Consider the following 15,717-nt stretch of genomic DNA (forward strand, 5'->3'; position numbering starts at 1 on the left):
AAGGAAACGCAAGCAAGGCAGATGACGATTATTGTTGTGGGACAAATACACACCCCAAAAGGCGCAAAGTGTTTTTAGAGTGTGGCTAGCTCAGAGCAAGCTTATATGCGGCTCATTCGCAATAATGCGCAAACTCCGCGTCTTCATGAAACCTAAAACCGGCTTCGTGAGGATAGATGAACACTGACAACTTTTATTAGCACGAAGTTCCCATGCAACTCAAAAAGACAATGTTAGCCTCCAGCAGCGGCCTGTTATTATTTGAATTTTTTAGAGAACATTTCTCAGGTCTGCAGTAGATTTGTGAATAACAAATGAACGCACGCTTTGCGCAAGGACTCCGAGGTGCGGCCTTATTTTTACCATGAAAAAAAAAAGAGCTTGAGCATGGCTGTACCCACCCTCACAGGTCTCTGCAACGACTGCACTCCAGTAATTCTTTTTTGTAATCGCCTTAAACGTATTTTGCTTAGCATGTCACACAAGCGGGAATTGTTCATTGTCGCGTTAGCGTTGGTTTTCTGTTGGTCTATGGTGATATGGTGGCAAGGCGTTTTTAAGTCATACCGGGTTTCTCGGTAGCTCCTATGTGAATACATGGGAAAGAAAAAAAAATCGTTGTTCTCGGCTTCCATTACACACCAAAGTCGATACGGTTTGTTGCATCGAAATGAAACACTTAAAATATATCGACAGTATGAAGCACATTTTTATTTAAATCGCCCATGTATTTACAAAAATAGTTGAAACGCACTTAATTGTAAGAGAAAAAAAGACAGACGTCAAATATCTAACTCAGCAACAGAAATGATATCACAATTCAGCAAACTGCGCCTTAAAGATGCATCTCCAGTGGACAAAAGTGACGCAATATATGTCGGCCTGAAATTATCTCTACATTGAGAGTAGCACTCATGCAAAACCCTCGTATATATTGTGACAGTATAACGTAAGCTGTAGGCGCATATATCAAGTTTGTCCGCTTGTGACAGCACAACAGATCTAAAGTAACAAGCCCTACTAAATTCTCAAACGCACTCCCAAACGTGAATAACATCCTAAGTAAATACTACCCGATTCTCACCAGCAACCAGAAACTTAAGAAGATTTTTCCCGACCCTCCCAGAGTAGCCTACAGACGCAACACTAATTTTAAAGATGTTCTTGTGCACGCCAAACTACAGAAAAAGAAGAAGTTGGGAACCAATCCCTGTGGTCGCCCCAGGTGCTCTACATGCAAACACATTCAATCCACTACTACAGTAAAAAGTACAGCGTCGAATTACACACACAAAGTAACTTCGGCTTTCACCTGCACATCAAGCAATGTAGTCTACTGTCTAGAATGCGCCGCTTGTAGCAAACAATACATAGGTGAGACCGGACAACAAATCAATACAAGACTCAATGGTCACCGCGCGGACACAAAACACAATTTACCCAAAGCAGTAGCCAGCCACTTTAATGAACATGGACATATGTTTGACAAAGCAAGGCTCTATATACTACAAACAAATTTCCGTTCCCCTCGCGAAAGGAAGTACACGGAATCATACCTCATACACAAGTTTAATTGCCTACACCCGACAGGAATTAATTTGGCACGCGGCAACTTAGAATCTTTAAAAGCTGTAACTTAAATCTGAAACTCTCATATCATCAACCAATACACAAAACACATTAGGCCACCAGCCAACTTTAATTCTTAACCTCACCTACTCTTCCATTTCGAAAAAATTTTTTTCCTGCCTACTACTCAATTTAATGTACTCTTTCAGGTTTTTACGTCTATACCAACTGTACGATCCCCTTCTTCCATGTACACTTGCCCGCGCCCGCTTCTGCACGCGTCGCCCTCCTGTTTGCTATACCGATTTCGCCCCCCCCCTTCCCCCTTACCCCTTTTTTAGTCTTTTTTTTTGAAACCCCCTCGACAACACATTCCGAAGTCAATATGCCTTTTTCGGCGCCTCAACCATCGCCTTCTGGATGCCGCCGTAACGACACCTACGTTAAGCGCGTGGGGCAGTGCCCCTTGAAAGACCATGCCGCTGCCTTTCAGTCACCCCACACATTGCACCGCAGACTCCCCGTCGCCACCTTAACTATTTCAAAATTACTCGACCTATTGCTTGAACGGCCGTTCTAATGCCTCAAAAACATGCCGCCAACGACTCCCCCGGATTACCTCCTAACCTTTCGCATCCCCAACACGCTCCCAAGCCCCCGTATTTCTTAACGATTTCATTTTTCTCTTTCTTTTTCTTTCACCCCCCCCCCCTTTGTTGTGTCTTGGTACGGCCCTGGCACCCCCCTGCTTTTTTTCCCCTTTTTTCTGCTTCTATTTCTTTTCTTTCCTCCCCGCGTGCCCACTCTCACGCTCTTGTCCCTTCGTCTTGAGAATGAGGCTCACAGACGTCGGACGACAGCGCCTGTTCCCTGTTGTAATCTCTCTCTTTAAAACCAGCCGCCAGCGACAACACCCGCACGTGACGTCACTGCACTAACCCTTTAAAACTAACACGCCGAGGATGACGAGGCCGCCTTTGACGAAGATAGGTCCACCTATCGAAACGTTGGCCAGCCTGTCTGAGGTACTTCAACCCTGTTTTAAAAAAGTTTATACCACAGTGTGCCATTCCATCTGCCAGCCCCTTTCTTGTTTTTGGAAGCCCTGCATATAGCAAGACTGACATCTTCAGTTTTCCTTAAGCTCTTTCTCAGTAACAGGTGCAGTTTACTGCGATGTCTGCTTTTGATGCAGAGTTACTCAATCCTAAACACTGTGGTTCGATTTTTCTTTCACTCATTTATTTTCGGGAATCATTTCGAAAGTTATCAAGCATTATACATCAAAATTCTGCTTTCTGTAGTCGGCATAATTAAGCATTCTCCTTTCTTAAATGCGACCGCTTTCATTTGAATCGATCCGGCAGTTGTCTAGCAAGAGCATTTCTCATTTTCACATGTATTCAAATAGGGAAGCCGAAGTTAGCTTCGAGGTGAAACTTCCTCTTAATGACATTGCACGCATATCGCACTGCGTAAAATCCACTCCGCTACTTCACAAAGTTTAAATTTTGCTTTGCATAAAATATATCCCGTTAGTGTAGGGCGTTTAAATTTACTTATTATCAATAATAGGCAAGCGCTTGTCCTGTGTCGTTCTCCCTCTCATGATCGTCTTAGTTGGCGCTGTTCCTTCCTAATTCAAGTATGCACCATCTAGCCCAAATGAATGTTGCCCTGAATCATCTAGTATCATCAGGCTCTGTTCTGACAGCCTTTATTGGGCTTTAGAAAACTGTTGGATAGTTGTTCTGTTCCTTAGAAATGCTCCTGAGAATGTGGCATCCTTCTCACTCTCTCTCTCTCTCACACACACTTGGGGCATTGCTGTAGATCAGGTAATTGCCTGTGCGATGATGATGCTCACCCCCCTGTGCAACCACTTGCAGCGCTCTTCGTGTATGCGCTGCAACGCTGCATCAAGATGCACACCATCGTCTTGCTGAGCACGCTCGTCTCCTTCGTGGGCATCGTGGCTTCCGCATACTCCCCCGACATCGCGTGGATGACGGTCACCTTCGGCGCGGCGTACGGTGAGAGTCGACCCTACCTGTTTTCGCTCGAGTGAGCGTGTCGCTATAGAGGTACACTGCAGGGCTGTGCGGAAGCCGCCGTGTTTCTCCCGACATGCTCTGCGTTGCGCCGGTCGCGCTATATATATATATATATATATATATATATATTATTCAAGGCCCTCACATGCTCCGAGGTGGAGTATTGCGTACGGCGGTCTAAGAAAGGCTAAACCTATGGAAAAGGACAGCGAGCCAACTCGTTACATAAAATTGAGCAGTATGAGATAAAGTGTTATACAATAGTCAGCCGTGTAAGTCGCATTTGCTGCTTACACATTGTTAGGCTGCAGAAAATCAACAACTGTGGAAATGCACATACAATTCTTACAATTGCGTGTCACACATAAAAAGAAAATTATAAATGAAAGCCTCTTCCTTCGTATGCAGATTTCGCTCAGACAATAATACATGGACATTCCGTAAAGAGACTGGCTACTTGATTTCTAAAAGTCCCAGGGTCAACACTCTATTGGAGATAGCAAAAGTAATCAATAAAGAAGTGCTTATTTCCCCATTTACTCAATTATTTAGGTAATACGAGTATTGCAAACCAACATCACACTTATTTTTAATTAGTTACTTGTTATAATAATCAGTTCACCGATTCACTTGAAATTATTAGAGTGATATAATGAATGAGTCAATGAAATTTTATTACAGTTTCCACTTACATGAGTTCCTTTGAAGTTGTATGGTTAAAAGTAATTCAATGCTTTATATTGCATTCATATCTTTATATAGCGGCGACAACCACTGTGTATAATTCAAACTGGAACATCTCAGGGAAAACCGAGTCCTTGTCTGCGTCGTTTGAACTACATAAACTACAAAAAAAAGAATCAATAAGAACACAAAGTTGGACATACAGGCCAGAGGCGCACGACCAGCACAACTGACAGCGACGAGAATGAGCGGCGGTCCAACCAGTCCAACCCTATGCCACGGATGTTGGTGGCGGCGCTGCTGTCGCATGGGCTGGCATCCTCCAAGGGGCGGACCTTTCCACACTTTCCGCCTCACGGCAATGTATGGCGCGTGCCGCCCTTGAACACGCTACCCCGTTCTAGAGCACTGTAATACCGCTTGGCGTAAGTGAGCGTTATGCAAATCACGGTGACCACGTTATGCGGTGATTACGACTTCTATTTCATCAAATCTATCAAATCTATTATTGTACTGTTCTAACTGGCACCTTAGTTCATTTGGGAGTGATAAATGTTATCTCCACGCCTGCTCCGGTTGCCTAACCTATATAATCTAAAAAAGAGGCTTGCACGTTTTGAAGCTTATCTTGTCGTGAAACAATAATCGTCACCTACCTTGACTGCCCTTCCTTTCTTTAACGCCCTGCGCGCCCAGTACTTTCAGTTCACGAATGGCACGGGAGTTATCAACGTGACATAGCATTCTTGGCAGGAAAGTAGCGAGAACGAGTTTTCAAGAGGGAAAACGCATGAAAAACAGATTACGATTATTGTTCAGGTACAAGATACACTCCAAAGGGTGTAAGCTGGCTTTAGATTGTATCGTGAGCTACACTCTTCAACAAGTTTGCACCCATTAAAGTTTATCTTGTCCCGCAACGATAATCGTCATCTACCTTGCTTGAGTGCCATTTGAAAACGCTGCGCTTGCTGCTTTCCTGTAGAGAAGGCAATGTCACGCTGATAACACGCATGTCGTTGGTGGCCTGGAAGTACCGGGCGCGCAGCGTTAAAGAAAGGAAATGCGGACAAGACAGATGACCATTATCGTTGTGTGGCATGATAAGCCCCAAAGGGCGCAAACTTTTTGAAGAGTGTAAACTAAGAGGTTAATAAAGAAAGGAGCGAGCTACACTTTTAAGCAAAATTACACCCTTTGGGTCGTGTCTTACCACACAACAAAAATCGTCATCTGTGTTGTCCGCAGTTCCTTCCTTTAACGCTGCGAGCCCGGTACTTCCAAATAACGAACGGCATGCGCGTTATCAGCATGACAGAGCATTCTCGACAGGAAAGTAGCGAGCGCAGTGTTTTCAAGAAAGAAAAGTCAAGCAAGACATGACGATTATTGTTGTGTGGCAAGATACGACCCAAAGGGTGTAAATTTGTTTAAGAGTGCCGTGCAACGAACGAAGGAAGAAACGAGATAGGCGCGAGATACAGACCTTGAAGATCGCAGTGTAGTTTAGAAATCAAACGTGAGTATATAATAAAGGTAAGCGGGTAACACGTGGAATTGCGTGGACCACGTACTGCATGGACGAGATAAGCTCTAGCCCATTAGAACTACAGAAAGTGAGACAAGGGACGTGAAACAGAGCCCAGCTCAGCAGATTCAAATGGGATTAGGAAAGTGCACAAAGGGAGTTGGGCTCATGCTGGGCAGTGGTAATTGGATACCTCAGGAAAATTATCTGGCCCTTCAGCTGACATAATACTACCAATAGTACTAATGTTGCCAGGACAAGTCCATGAGGCTGATACTTGGAGGATAAGAGAGAAGCCTGAGAGAAGGCTAAGAATGGCGCAGCGACCAATGCAAGGAAAAAAAATGACAGGCGTTACATTAAATGACAGGAAGATAGCGGTCAGGATTAGAGAGTAAACCGGGTAGCCTATATCTTTTAGCTGAAGTTCAGTGTCATGAATCTAGTTGTGCAAGGTCATGTAATGCGTAGAGCAGAAAACCGTTGGTCAGTTGGAATCACAGAATAGGTGTCAAGATAAAGGAAGCGCAGTCGTGGAGGGCAGAGAACAAGGTTGTGTGATGAAATTAGAATTCTTTTTCGGCATGAAATGGAACCAGCTGCCGCAAGACGGATAATTGTAGACCGATGGGAAAGGCCTTTGACCTGCAGCGGACATGAGATAGGTTGCTTGCTGCTGGTACGACCTAATGAGGAAATTAGTAATGAACACTTTCGTTATCAGCGCCGTCCCTTCTCCTCTCAATGCTCGGATACGGCGCTTCTGCAATAGTGTTTATATAAGCTACTGTCCAAATGACGCTCGTTTAGAACCAAAATTTATTCACTAAGCATTATTTTAGTTGTACTTTTCAAACAAATTAAACATCTGAATAATACTTAGTTGTTTCAAATATAATCTTAACGCATTCCAGAGAAGTTCTCCCATAGTGAACGCCGTTTAGTTGCTTTATCCATGTTCTTGTTTTGATTAATTTCGCCGTATAAGGCTGCTGACTATACCGTCATGCATACTATTGCTACTTCCGTTCTGTTTGCTGCTGCTTTAAAATATTTACAGCTCAGCATTTTTCTCATTTACTAGTGGATTATGTCGCATCGTTATTTCCTTGAGTTCGGGATCTCCTCAGCATAAGTGAATGACCTTAAGGAACAAATGTATTTCAGTGGTAGTGCGAGCCTAAATGGACGTTTAACAGTAATTTGGCGATTCCAATAAACATATTAAAAATGTGTAGCACTATCCTCTTTCTTTGTCATCTACATCACAGTTTAACTTAATCGACGTATGTTATTTTCGTTTCGCATGAGCTCTACCCGATAATCTGTTCTTGGCAAGAGGTATGACTTTTCAAATACGAGCAGTAATTATTAAGCAACCCATAAAACTCGAGCGTTTCTTTTGGCAGCCTTGTATGCTTGTCTTTCTTGAGATCCATTACCTTTTCGAAAGAACTGTTCGCTTAGGGCTTCTACAAAATTATCAGGCTGTGCGCTAACTGTTTTAACGGCGCATTACAGGGCAGAGGTCACGAGTCTGACGGGGCGAGTAGCCGCGAGCTTTCGCCTTCTATTGTTCATTTCTGTTTTTGCTTGTTAACGCGCTGGAGCTCTGCCTGATGGGGTCCTTGTTTTCTATTAGTTGCTGCTGTTACGTAAGTACTGACTTGAAAAATAGAGGTAATGGGAGCTTAATTCCCTGGTCGCTAACTTTATTTATTGATTGATTATTCCACTGATTGATAATCGGTCACTTTATCGATCCGGTGGTTGATACCACCATAGATATCTCGGTCATAATTTGGCTTTTTTTCTTTTCTTTTTTTTTTGCAGGATTAGGAATGGGGACATTCATAATATCAGCCGGCATGTATGTCCTATTTTATTTCCAAAAGTACCAAGCCATGGCAACATCCATCGTGTACATAGCGTGGGCATTAGCCGAACTCACCGGCCAGTTCGTGCTCGCTCACCTGACCGATGTGTACGGCCTCGAGGGGGCGCTGCTCCTCATCGGAGGACTCGTGATGCAGGCGACGCCCATCGTCCTGTTGGCGAGAAATCCGGGTGCGATCACGCTGCCGCCGTTGCGAGGAAAGTCTTTGGAAGTCTCTTTGGAAAACGGCGACACCAAGCCTGGCTGTGTGTCTAACGAAAGCGACACGGTCTCGACTGAACGAAGGTGACCGAGTGGGTGGGTGGGTGGGTGGGTGGGTGGGTGGGTGGGTGGGTGGGTGTATGAATGGATGGATGGATGGATGGATGGATGGATGGATGGATGGATGGATGGATGGATGGATGGATGGATGGATGGATGGATGGATGGATGGATGGATGGATGGATGGATGGATGCTATGAGCGTCCCCTTTGGAGCGAGATGGTGGGTTGCGCCACCAAGCTCTTGTTATTATATTGCCTAATGTCCTACCTACGTTAAAAAGAAAAAAAAAGGAAAGGAAATAAACCCTACGATGAATTCCCATCACCAAACGTTCTGAACCCCTATTGTGAATTTTGTTTTTGCACGCCTCCTTTGTTTGTTGTTTTCCTACTTTTCTTCCGGCAATCTTCGAATCGCCGCTTACTAATCTCTACTGTGGACATGTTTACTTTCCCCCTGCTCTCGCTGAACCCAAGGGCTTCAAGGAGTCCAGTGGTGCCTAAATCGACCGCCCGGCAGACGGCTTCACATTCTAATAAAACATGCTCCATCGTTTCCCTAGCTTTAGCGCAGCAAGCATATGCTTTTTCTTCCTTCTTATATCTCGCTTCATAGGTGCGCGTTCTAAGGCATCCTGATCTCGCTTCAAAAAGTAATGAGTTTCCTATTGAGTCATCATGGATTACTTGGCATTACCGAGTAACATTACTTAGCAGTGCCACTCGGCGTTAGGTTAGTTTGCTGTCCGATCCCTCCAAGCGCACGCAAGGTCAAGCGTGCACTGGAACCGGTCTTTCCGACTACTTTTTACATGTGCATGGTTGTTTGGGCTGGGAATGTACAGGAGCATTATTTGCATTTGTTATGAACCATAGAGAAATGTATTCGCAAGTTTCTGAAAAAAAGAAAGAAAAAAGAAGAGGCTGACGGCGCACCTGTTTGGCGCCTGTGTAACGGAGTTGTGTGCGATGAAGTCGGAGAGAAAGTGTACCACTGCAGTGACACGTATAGCGGCCGCAGTTCAAGTATGGAGCAGAAAATGGGAAAATATCAGGACCCGTTGATCACTCAATGTCTGTGAGCATTGAAAAGTTCGCTCTGAAACACGGATCAACTGCGCCCACAGCGGCAAGCTAATGTCCGCCAGTTTCAATGCTGAAGAAAGAAGCCCCGTTTAAATTTTCCGGGCCTAAATTAAAAAAAAAAGCTTCCCGTTCGTAAGAGCTGTTTGCGATTGCCCGGCCACCTTCGCGTAATATGTTTTATCGCAACGAGTGACTGGCATCCGGTCTTACGAAAAGTGAAATGTATCGTAAGAATGTTTTTGGGAATACTAGAACAGTTCGGTACAACGCGTTTTTCAGGCAGGCAGATCATGTCGCATCAGTCCCAAGCGTGACGTAATGCGAATTTAGCCCAGGGTTTATTTCGAAACCTATTGTACGAGCAAACTGGCTCTTGGAGCCATAAGCGCTCGTCGAATCCGTGGAGCCTTAATGTCTGTCGTGTTCTAACATCCTGAACCATGCGCCGAATGCACAACCTCCCTGTCGTAAAATCTAATTTGTCATTGATCGGTCCGCTTCACGATTGTTACGTTCGGTACCCGGATTGACCACCGCCTTACGTAATATAGTTGGTATTTTAATTTGTCTGCGCGTTTAATATAAACCACTCCATTCTACGAACTGCTTTTGGTAAATAGACGAGGACTACCACCACAACGAACACGACGACGACGATGATGGTGATGATACCGATGATGATTTTTAAGGGCATGCTGTTTGAAACGGGCGGTGACAATGGTCACCGAGCTTGAGGTAATCAGGTTTTACTGCATCTCCTGCAGTCTAGCGGCTTTGCTATCTCTACTTTATGTTCATCGTCTTCACTGAAACGTCTATCTCTATATATGTTTCCAGTTACCTTATTCAAAACTGCTGCCGTCTGTCGGCGGCGCGGCCCAACTAGATGACGGAGTCAATATTGAAGGATTAAGTGCGCTCGCCGTGATGCAACGTTTAAACGACCAGCACATGTTGCCGCACAGTTACAGCTTCCTGTCGGACAGGATATTTTCTTCGTTTTTTTTGTTGTTGTTGTTTTCACTTCTGGAGTAAGGAGAAAAAGTAAGGAACATGTAAGCCACTGTCCGCAATTACACAGAAGCGACCTCAGTAAGTTAGCTCTCTCTCTGATGAGCCGTTTTCCGTTTCTCCTGTGTCGACTAGCAAACCGCATAACCGGGGATTAGGAACATAAAGTGGGGCTTCGTGAGTGCCGCACCTGACATCGACGCGGCGCCCCGTGAGCTTTAGTATTGCAAAGACGCAAGCAGTGATGTAGTTCGCCAGATGCAACTAAAAACTAATATGAGCCGAGCAAAGCGAGAAAATCATAAAACGCGTCCTGCTGGATCGAACCGAACAGGATCGGTCAAGACCGAACACTTTTCTCACTATAGCAAGTTTCTACCCGCATTCTGCGGTTCCTTTCTGCCACCCCGTTCTGAAAATAGCAATTAAGGAACGACTTTGCGATCACTGATTATTTCAAGATGCGCTGTTATGACAAGCTGAAAGCGGAGTCTCGGCGTTTGCACAACAATTAGACTATTCCAGTGGGCAATGCAGTTCATTCGCAAAACGTTTTCCCCTCCACAGGAGCGCTTCAAAATGTCGGCGGTTTCCACAGGCTTCCATTCGTCGCACGCAGTTTCGAGAGAGTTTTCGGCCCCGACAAAGAGTGCCGCATGAGGTATAGGCGTGTACAATCTATTTCTACCAGGCATTTTAGAATAGTAGCCTGTGCGATAAGCTGTTTCGGAGTATAAAGCACTTTCCCGTATGAACTGCGCCTGTTTTCAGCTCGCAGCCGTCAGTGGCGCTGATTATCGACGTCGTGCAAGGACGTCCATAATCCGTTACAGGAATACGTATTTTTACAAGGTGAATATACACGTTTTGAGGAGGATAAAGAAGAATATCAAGGAGATGTGTACAAAATGCTAGAACCAAAGCATGTATAGCATGCCTAATTAACACGAGGAGGCTAGGTGACTATTTCTCATCGAACCGTTTCAAAAAGAATGCCAATAAATCGTAATCATCATAATAATAATTACTCACCATGGAACCCTACTCTGTGTTACTTCCAGCGCGTAGCTTTCTAGCCAGTGTGAAGCCTGGAACTAAGTAGGCTAGAAATGGAGCCTTTACCTGACGTAGTGAAGCAATTTCATGACTTCGATAGTCGCATTCTAAATCAGTGTGTGTCGTATGGATATAACAAACCCTGAGCCAAGATTCACAAAAGTTTCCGTTCGTGAGTGCCATTTGCAGTTGGTCGTCACCCTTCATTAATGATATGTCCAGCATCAGTATTGGCTAGAATTTTTTTCTTGCGGAAACTTCAAGCGTAAGGGATTTTTCCTAATGCGGGCCCTGAATTATGCGCAACTCCGACGCAACTCTGCCCATGCGAACACTCCCCTCCTCGTAGCTCCGAGACGTGACTTTGCAGAGCAATTGTATGAGTGAACTACAAAGGTGTCTTTCCAAACACTCTTGAACAGTTCAAGTGCCACGGATGAAGAGATATTTATTTTGGGGCCTTAAGCTGTCTGCTGAGAATAAAATGAGCCATCACCGAGCTATGTCAACATTTTCGTATAGATGACTTCCCTCTGCTGCGCAATTCAGAAAGAAAGCTAATAATGCAGGTGCCTATATTTCACGTTTGCTCGAGCGCTCTTTCCTAAGTGTTTTTTTTTTCTTTAATTCGATGGTGGGCGTCTGCTAATTCTGCTTTACGATGTTAGTATACTGTGCTCTTATGTTTTCGTCGCCCTTGTTTCATTGTCCCACGACCCCAGAATAAAATTTAAAATCGTCATCTGACTCAAACCAAGGTTCTGCTTTCTGCTTCAGAAGAACAGTTTTTCGATTGTTTTTGTTCAGATGCAAAGTCCCCGGAAACATATGTAATAAACGTCCGCAAACTTAGTAGACACTTGTTCAAGCTTGTAAATATGTATTTTTCTTGTTTCCGCTAGCATCCGACCCCATTAACTGAGACTCAGAGTCACGTATTAGATATAAGTGCATTCGATAGAGATCATGCCGACGAATGAGTGGTTTACATATGCTACGTAAGAATATTCGAAGCTGAACGTTTCGTCACGAGCCACAATGTAAACGAGTGACGAACGATTTTACATATTTTCTGTAAGTTACTAACAACTTTAGAACATGGACGTGTTAAGCTCGGAATGTCGCATAAAGAAATCTAGCGCAAACGACACATTAACTTGTGATGACGTAGGAAATCAATAATCTAAGGACATCGCACAAAAGACAACGAGAATGAAGCTTTGCATTCGAAGTCGAAGCATTCGAAGAAAAGAGAAAGGATGAGCGAATGGAAGTAATCGTGATTGAATACATCGGCTGAAAGTAGTTTACGTACGTGTAGTTTGGCCTTAAGAAGCTATAGTAAAGGTGGATATGGTGACATTTACACGTCTTCTAAAGCATTGCCACCGGCTTCGTACGCTGCCAGTGCAAGCACATGCAGCGGAGGCCAGCTGACACACGCAACGACATGTCATCACATGGTCAAGCACTGGGGATTGCGGAAAGCTCTTGTGGATATATGTGGCTCGAGCATTTTGACCGGCAGCGTCTGCCTCAACGTGCCCCGAGAAAGACGTCCAAACAATGCGCGCCAAGCACTGCTACATACACCTTGTCTGCGAAAGGCGCTGCGCTGAGGAAGTCTTTATCGCTTAGGACGACTCAATGTATACAACAACAAAAAATACGCGCTTTTAGATCTAAACGTTGTTTTTTTTTGTTTTTTGTTTTTGCCTGACAGCTCGATGAATCAAACTGAGCTTTTATCATCATCATCCATTTATGTCCAATGCAGGACGAGGGCCTCTTCCGCAGATCTCAAATTAACCGTCTTGGGACCACTCACCTCATCTTACACCTTCAGCCTTATGAATAGAGCAATAAACAGCCCTAATCAAAAATAGCTCGAAATAGTTAACACATAAAAATGCCTAGGAGTGACGCCGTAGTGAAGGGAACCGGATAAGTTTGGCTACTTGCGGTTTTTAACGTATACATACAAAGTACATTAGACAAGCGTTTTTGTATTCCTTCCTCATCAGAATATGGCCGCAGTGGTTCGGAATCGAAACCGCGGCCTAGTACTCAGCATCAAAATGGCATAGCCACCTCAGCGGGTACTCGGCGCTTATTTCTATGTCGGCTAACGTAGCAGATATTGATCCCAACTGATGCGCATTGTGCTTCTGATGTAAATATTTGACTACGTGTGATGTGTCTTCCACAAAAGGTCAGAGCGACAACAAGGTACACAACCCGAAGAGGTGCCAGCGTCCTTGGAGGAGCCGTGTACCTTGAGGCATGCCCTGGGAATCTTCCGCGAGCCCAGCTTCTACGTCCTCGCGCTAACCGTGGCCGCCGGAGACTACACGATTTCCGAGTTCAGCAAGACTATCGTGGACTACGGCATCGACAAGGGCATCGACCTCGCCAGGGCGAGGCAGCTGATCACCTATTCGCCCGTGGGACAGCTTCTGGGTCGCTTCCTGGTGCCGGCGTTGGCCGAAATCACGCCGATCGGCCGGCGTCCGCTGTACGCGCTCAGCTTCGTGCTGGCGGCCGCTTGCATGGCGGCGGTGCCGCACGTGTTCAGCTTTCCGGCCATGATCGCGCTGACCGTGGTGGAAGGCATTGCGGTGGGCTACATCATTCTGATCAAGCTGGTGCTCGTGGCCGACTTCCTGGGCGTCGAGCGAACGGCGGCCGCGTGCGGTGTGATCGGAGTGGTCACCATTCCGGTGTCCCTGGTCAGCCCACGAATAACGGGTGAGTGGAGTGTTTGTAACCAGAGTTCGCCAAACGTTATTGAGCTTGCCCGCAAACCTAATGCGGTTTGCAAGATGCTCAAACCTACGCGAAGCGAGGCTTTTGTGAAGCGGCCAACTAGATCCCCATAAAACCATATGTTACGCGTACGAGTCTGTTTATTGTCATTTTAGACATCGTGAAATCTCGCGAAACTACTATATTTAGCAATACACCACTCACACGCCATGCCCAAATGCAAAGAGCAATTCAACTGGATGCCCACTGTGGCAATTTGAATTCAATTCTAATTCTAATGTCCTTAGAAGTGGCAATCAAGCGTGCCCCGCTAAGGATTCCAATGAATGACCATAGTTACTGAGTCTGGCGGAGCAGCGAAGTGTTCGTGCGGTTACCCCAAAATTAGAAAAGTAAGCGAAATCCGCGTCCAACGCGAACTTCACGCGACTACGCTGAGTTCGCACATAACTGCTCTGAAATTGCCAAAGGGTATTCAGCTTTCGTTGAAACCAGCTGCTTTCAAAATGTCTATCCGTAGCGTTAACAGATGGAACGTCATATTAAGAAATTCCTCATTAGACTTAACACGCGTCGTTGTCGATCCCTACAAATTACCTTGCAAAGCACTAGATAACACAGAACGACAACTGCGCGCCGCGCACTCCGAGAGTCTCTCAGAAATCGCTTTACCCGATAACTATGAGGTAAGAAAGAAAACTGAAATTTACTCGAAAAACGCCAACCCACCGTGGTTGCTTAGCAGATATGGCCTTGCACTGCTAAGCACAATATGGCGAGATCAAATACCGGCCGCGGCGGCCGCATTTAGATGGGGGCGAAATGCAAAAGCGCCCCTGTACCGTGCATTGGGTGCCCGTCAAAGAACGCTAGGTGGTTGAAATTAATTTGAAGTCCTTCGCTGTGGCGTTCACTAATCATATTGTGGTTTTGTCATGTTAAACGCGATATCCTGTTATTTCTAAAAAAATGTCGAAATGTTACTCCTTGGCAAGGTTGTCCCTGCATCGCCTCCGCAACGTAAAATTAGTGCTTTCGTCCACTCGCTTTCTGCATTTTTTTTTCTTTTAAATAAACGTTTTGATATATATATATATATATAAATATATATATATATATATATATATATATATATATATATATATATATATATATATATATATTCACACAAAACCACCTTCTAACAACATCGTAATATTTCAGCCCACTAAAATAATCAATGTTTCTAATGTGACTTTATCTGACCCGTAACTGTTGTGTTCACTCGCGGTTGCAGCTAGGGAAAGACTTAGACAACTTCGCGAAACTTGAGGCTACAAGAATTTTTTTCGCGAACGGCCAGTGTCCAATGACATGCGATGCCATGGGTACTGAACTCCGCATGCACAACGTAACAAATTTTTTGATATGCACATTTTGATAGTAAAACGGGATATCCTGGCAGGCTTAATAAAAAACGTACCTTATTTATCCAAAACCTATCAATTCTTGAAAATAATGCCATATAAACAGTACAAGCTTGCACAGACATCATCCAGTCAGTCGATAAAGGTACTGCTTCAGTGACAAACAATATCGATGATTACGTTGCTGAAGCCCACAGATGACTGCATGACAAAATTTATTTATAAGCGCCTTGACAACGATCCCGCGTATTATTTTGAGGAAATACTTGCTGCCAGCACCAGGGAACTAGTCAGAGACAACAAAATTATTGAAAAAGCGATAGGCTCCCTAGTCCCTCTCAGCCCTGTTCGGGGACGATTTCCAAACCTACTGAAGAAGCACAAACCAAACAATCC

General features: G+C 44.7%; 1 protein-coding gene across 7 annotated transcripts in view; it reads left to right on the forward strand.

Moving 5' to 3' along the window:
- LOC139051974 (monocarboxylate transporter 12-like) overlaps window positions 1-15,717 on the forward strand; it is a 73,556-nt gene that overhangs the window by 48,701 nt on the left and 9,138 nt on the right. For all 7 annotated transcript variants that reach the window (XM_070529030.1, XM_070529036.1, XM_070529035.1 and 4 more), the window contains 3 exons: window positions 3,459-3,602; window positions 7,669-8,017; window positions 13,362-13,897. In XM_070529030.1, coding sequence (XP_070385131.1) covers window positions 3,459-3,602; window positions 7,669-8,017; window positions 13,362-13,897 — 1,029 coding nt within the window. The remainder of the gene's footprint in view (window positions 1-3,458; window positions 3,603-7,668; window positions 8,018-13,361; window positions 13,898-15,717) is intronic.

Source organism: Dermacentor albipictus, unplaced genomic scaffold (genome assembly GCF_038994185.2).
Source record: "Dermacentor albipictus isolate Rhodes 1998 colony unplaced genomic scaffold, USDA_Dalb.pri_finalv2 scaffold_17, whole genome shotgun sequence".
Classification (NCBI taxonomy): domain Eukaryota; kingdom Metazoa; phylum Arthropoda; class Arachnida; order Ixodida; family Ixodidae; genus Dermacentor; species Dermacentor albipictus.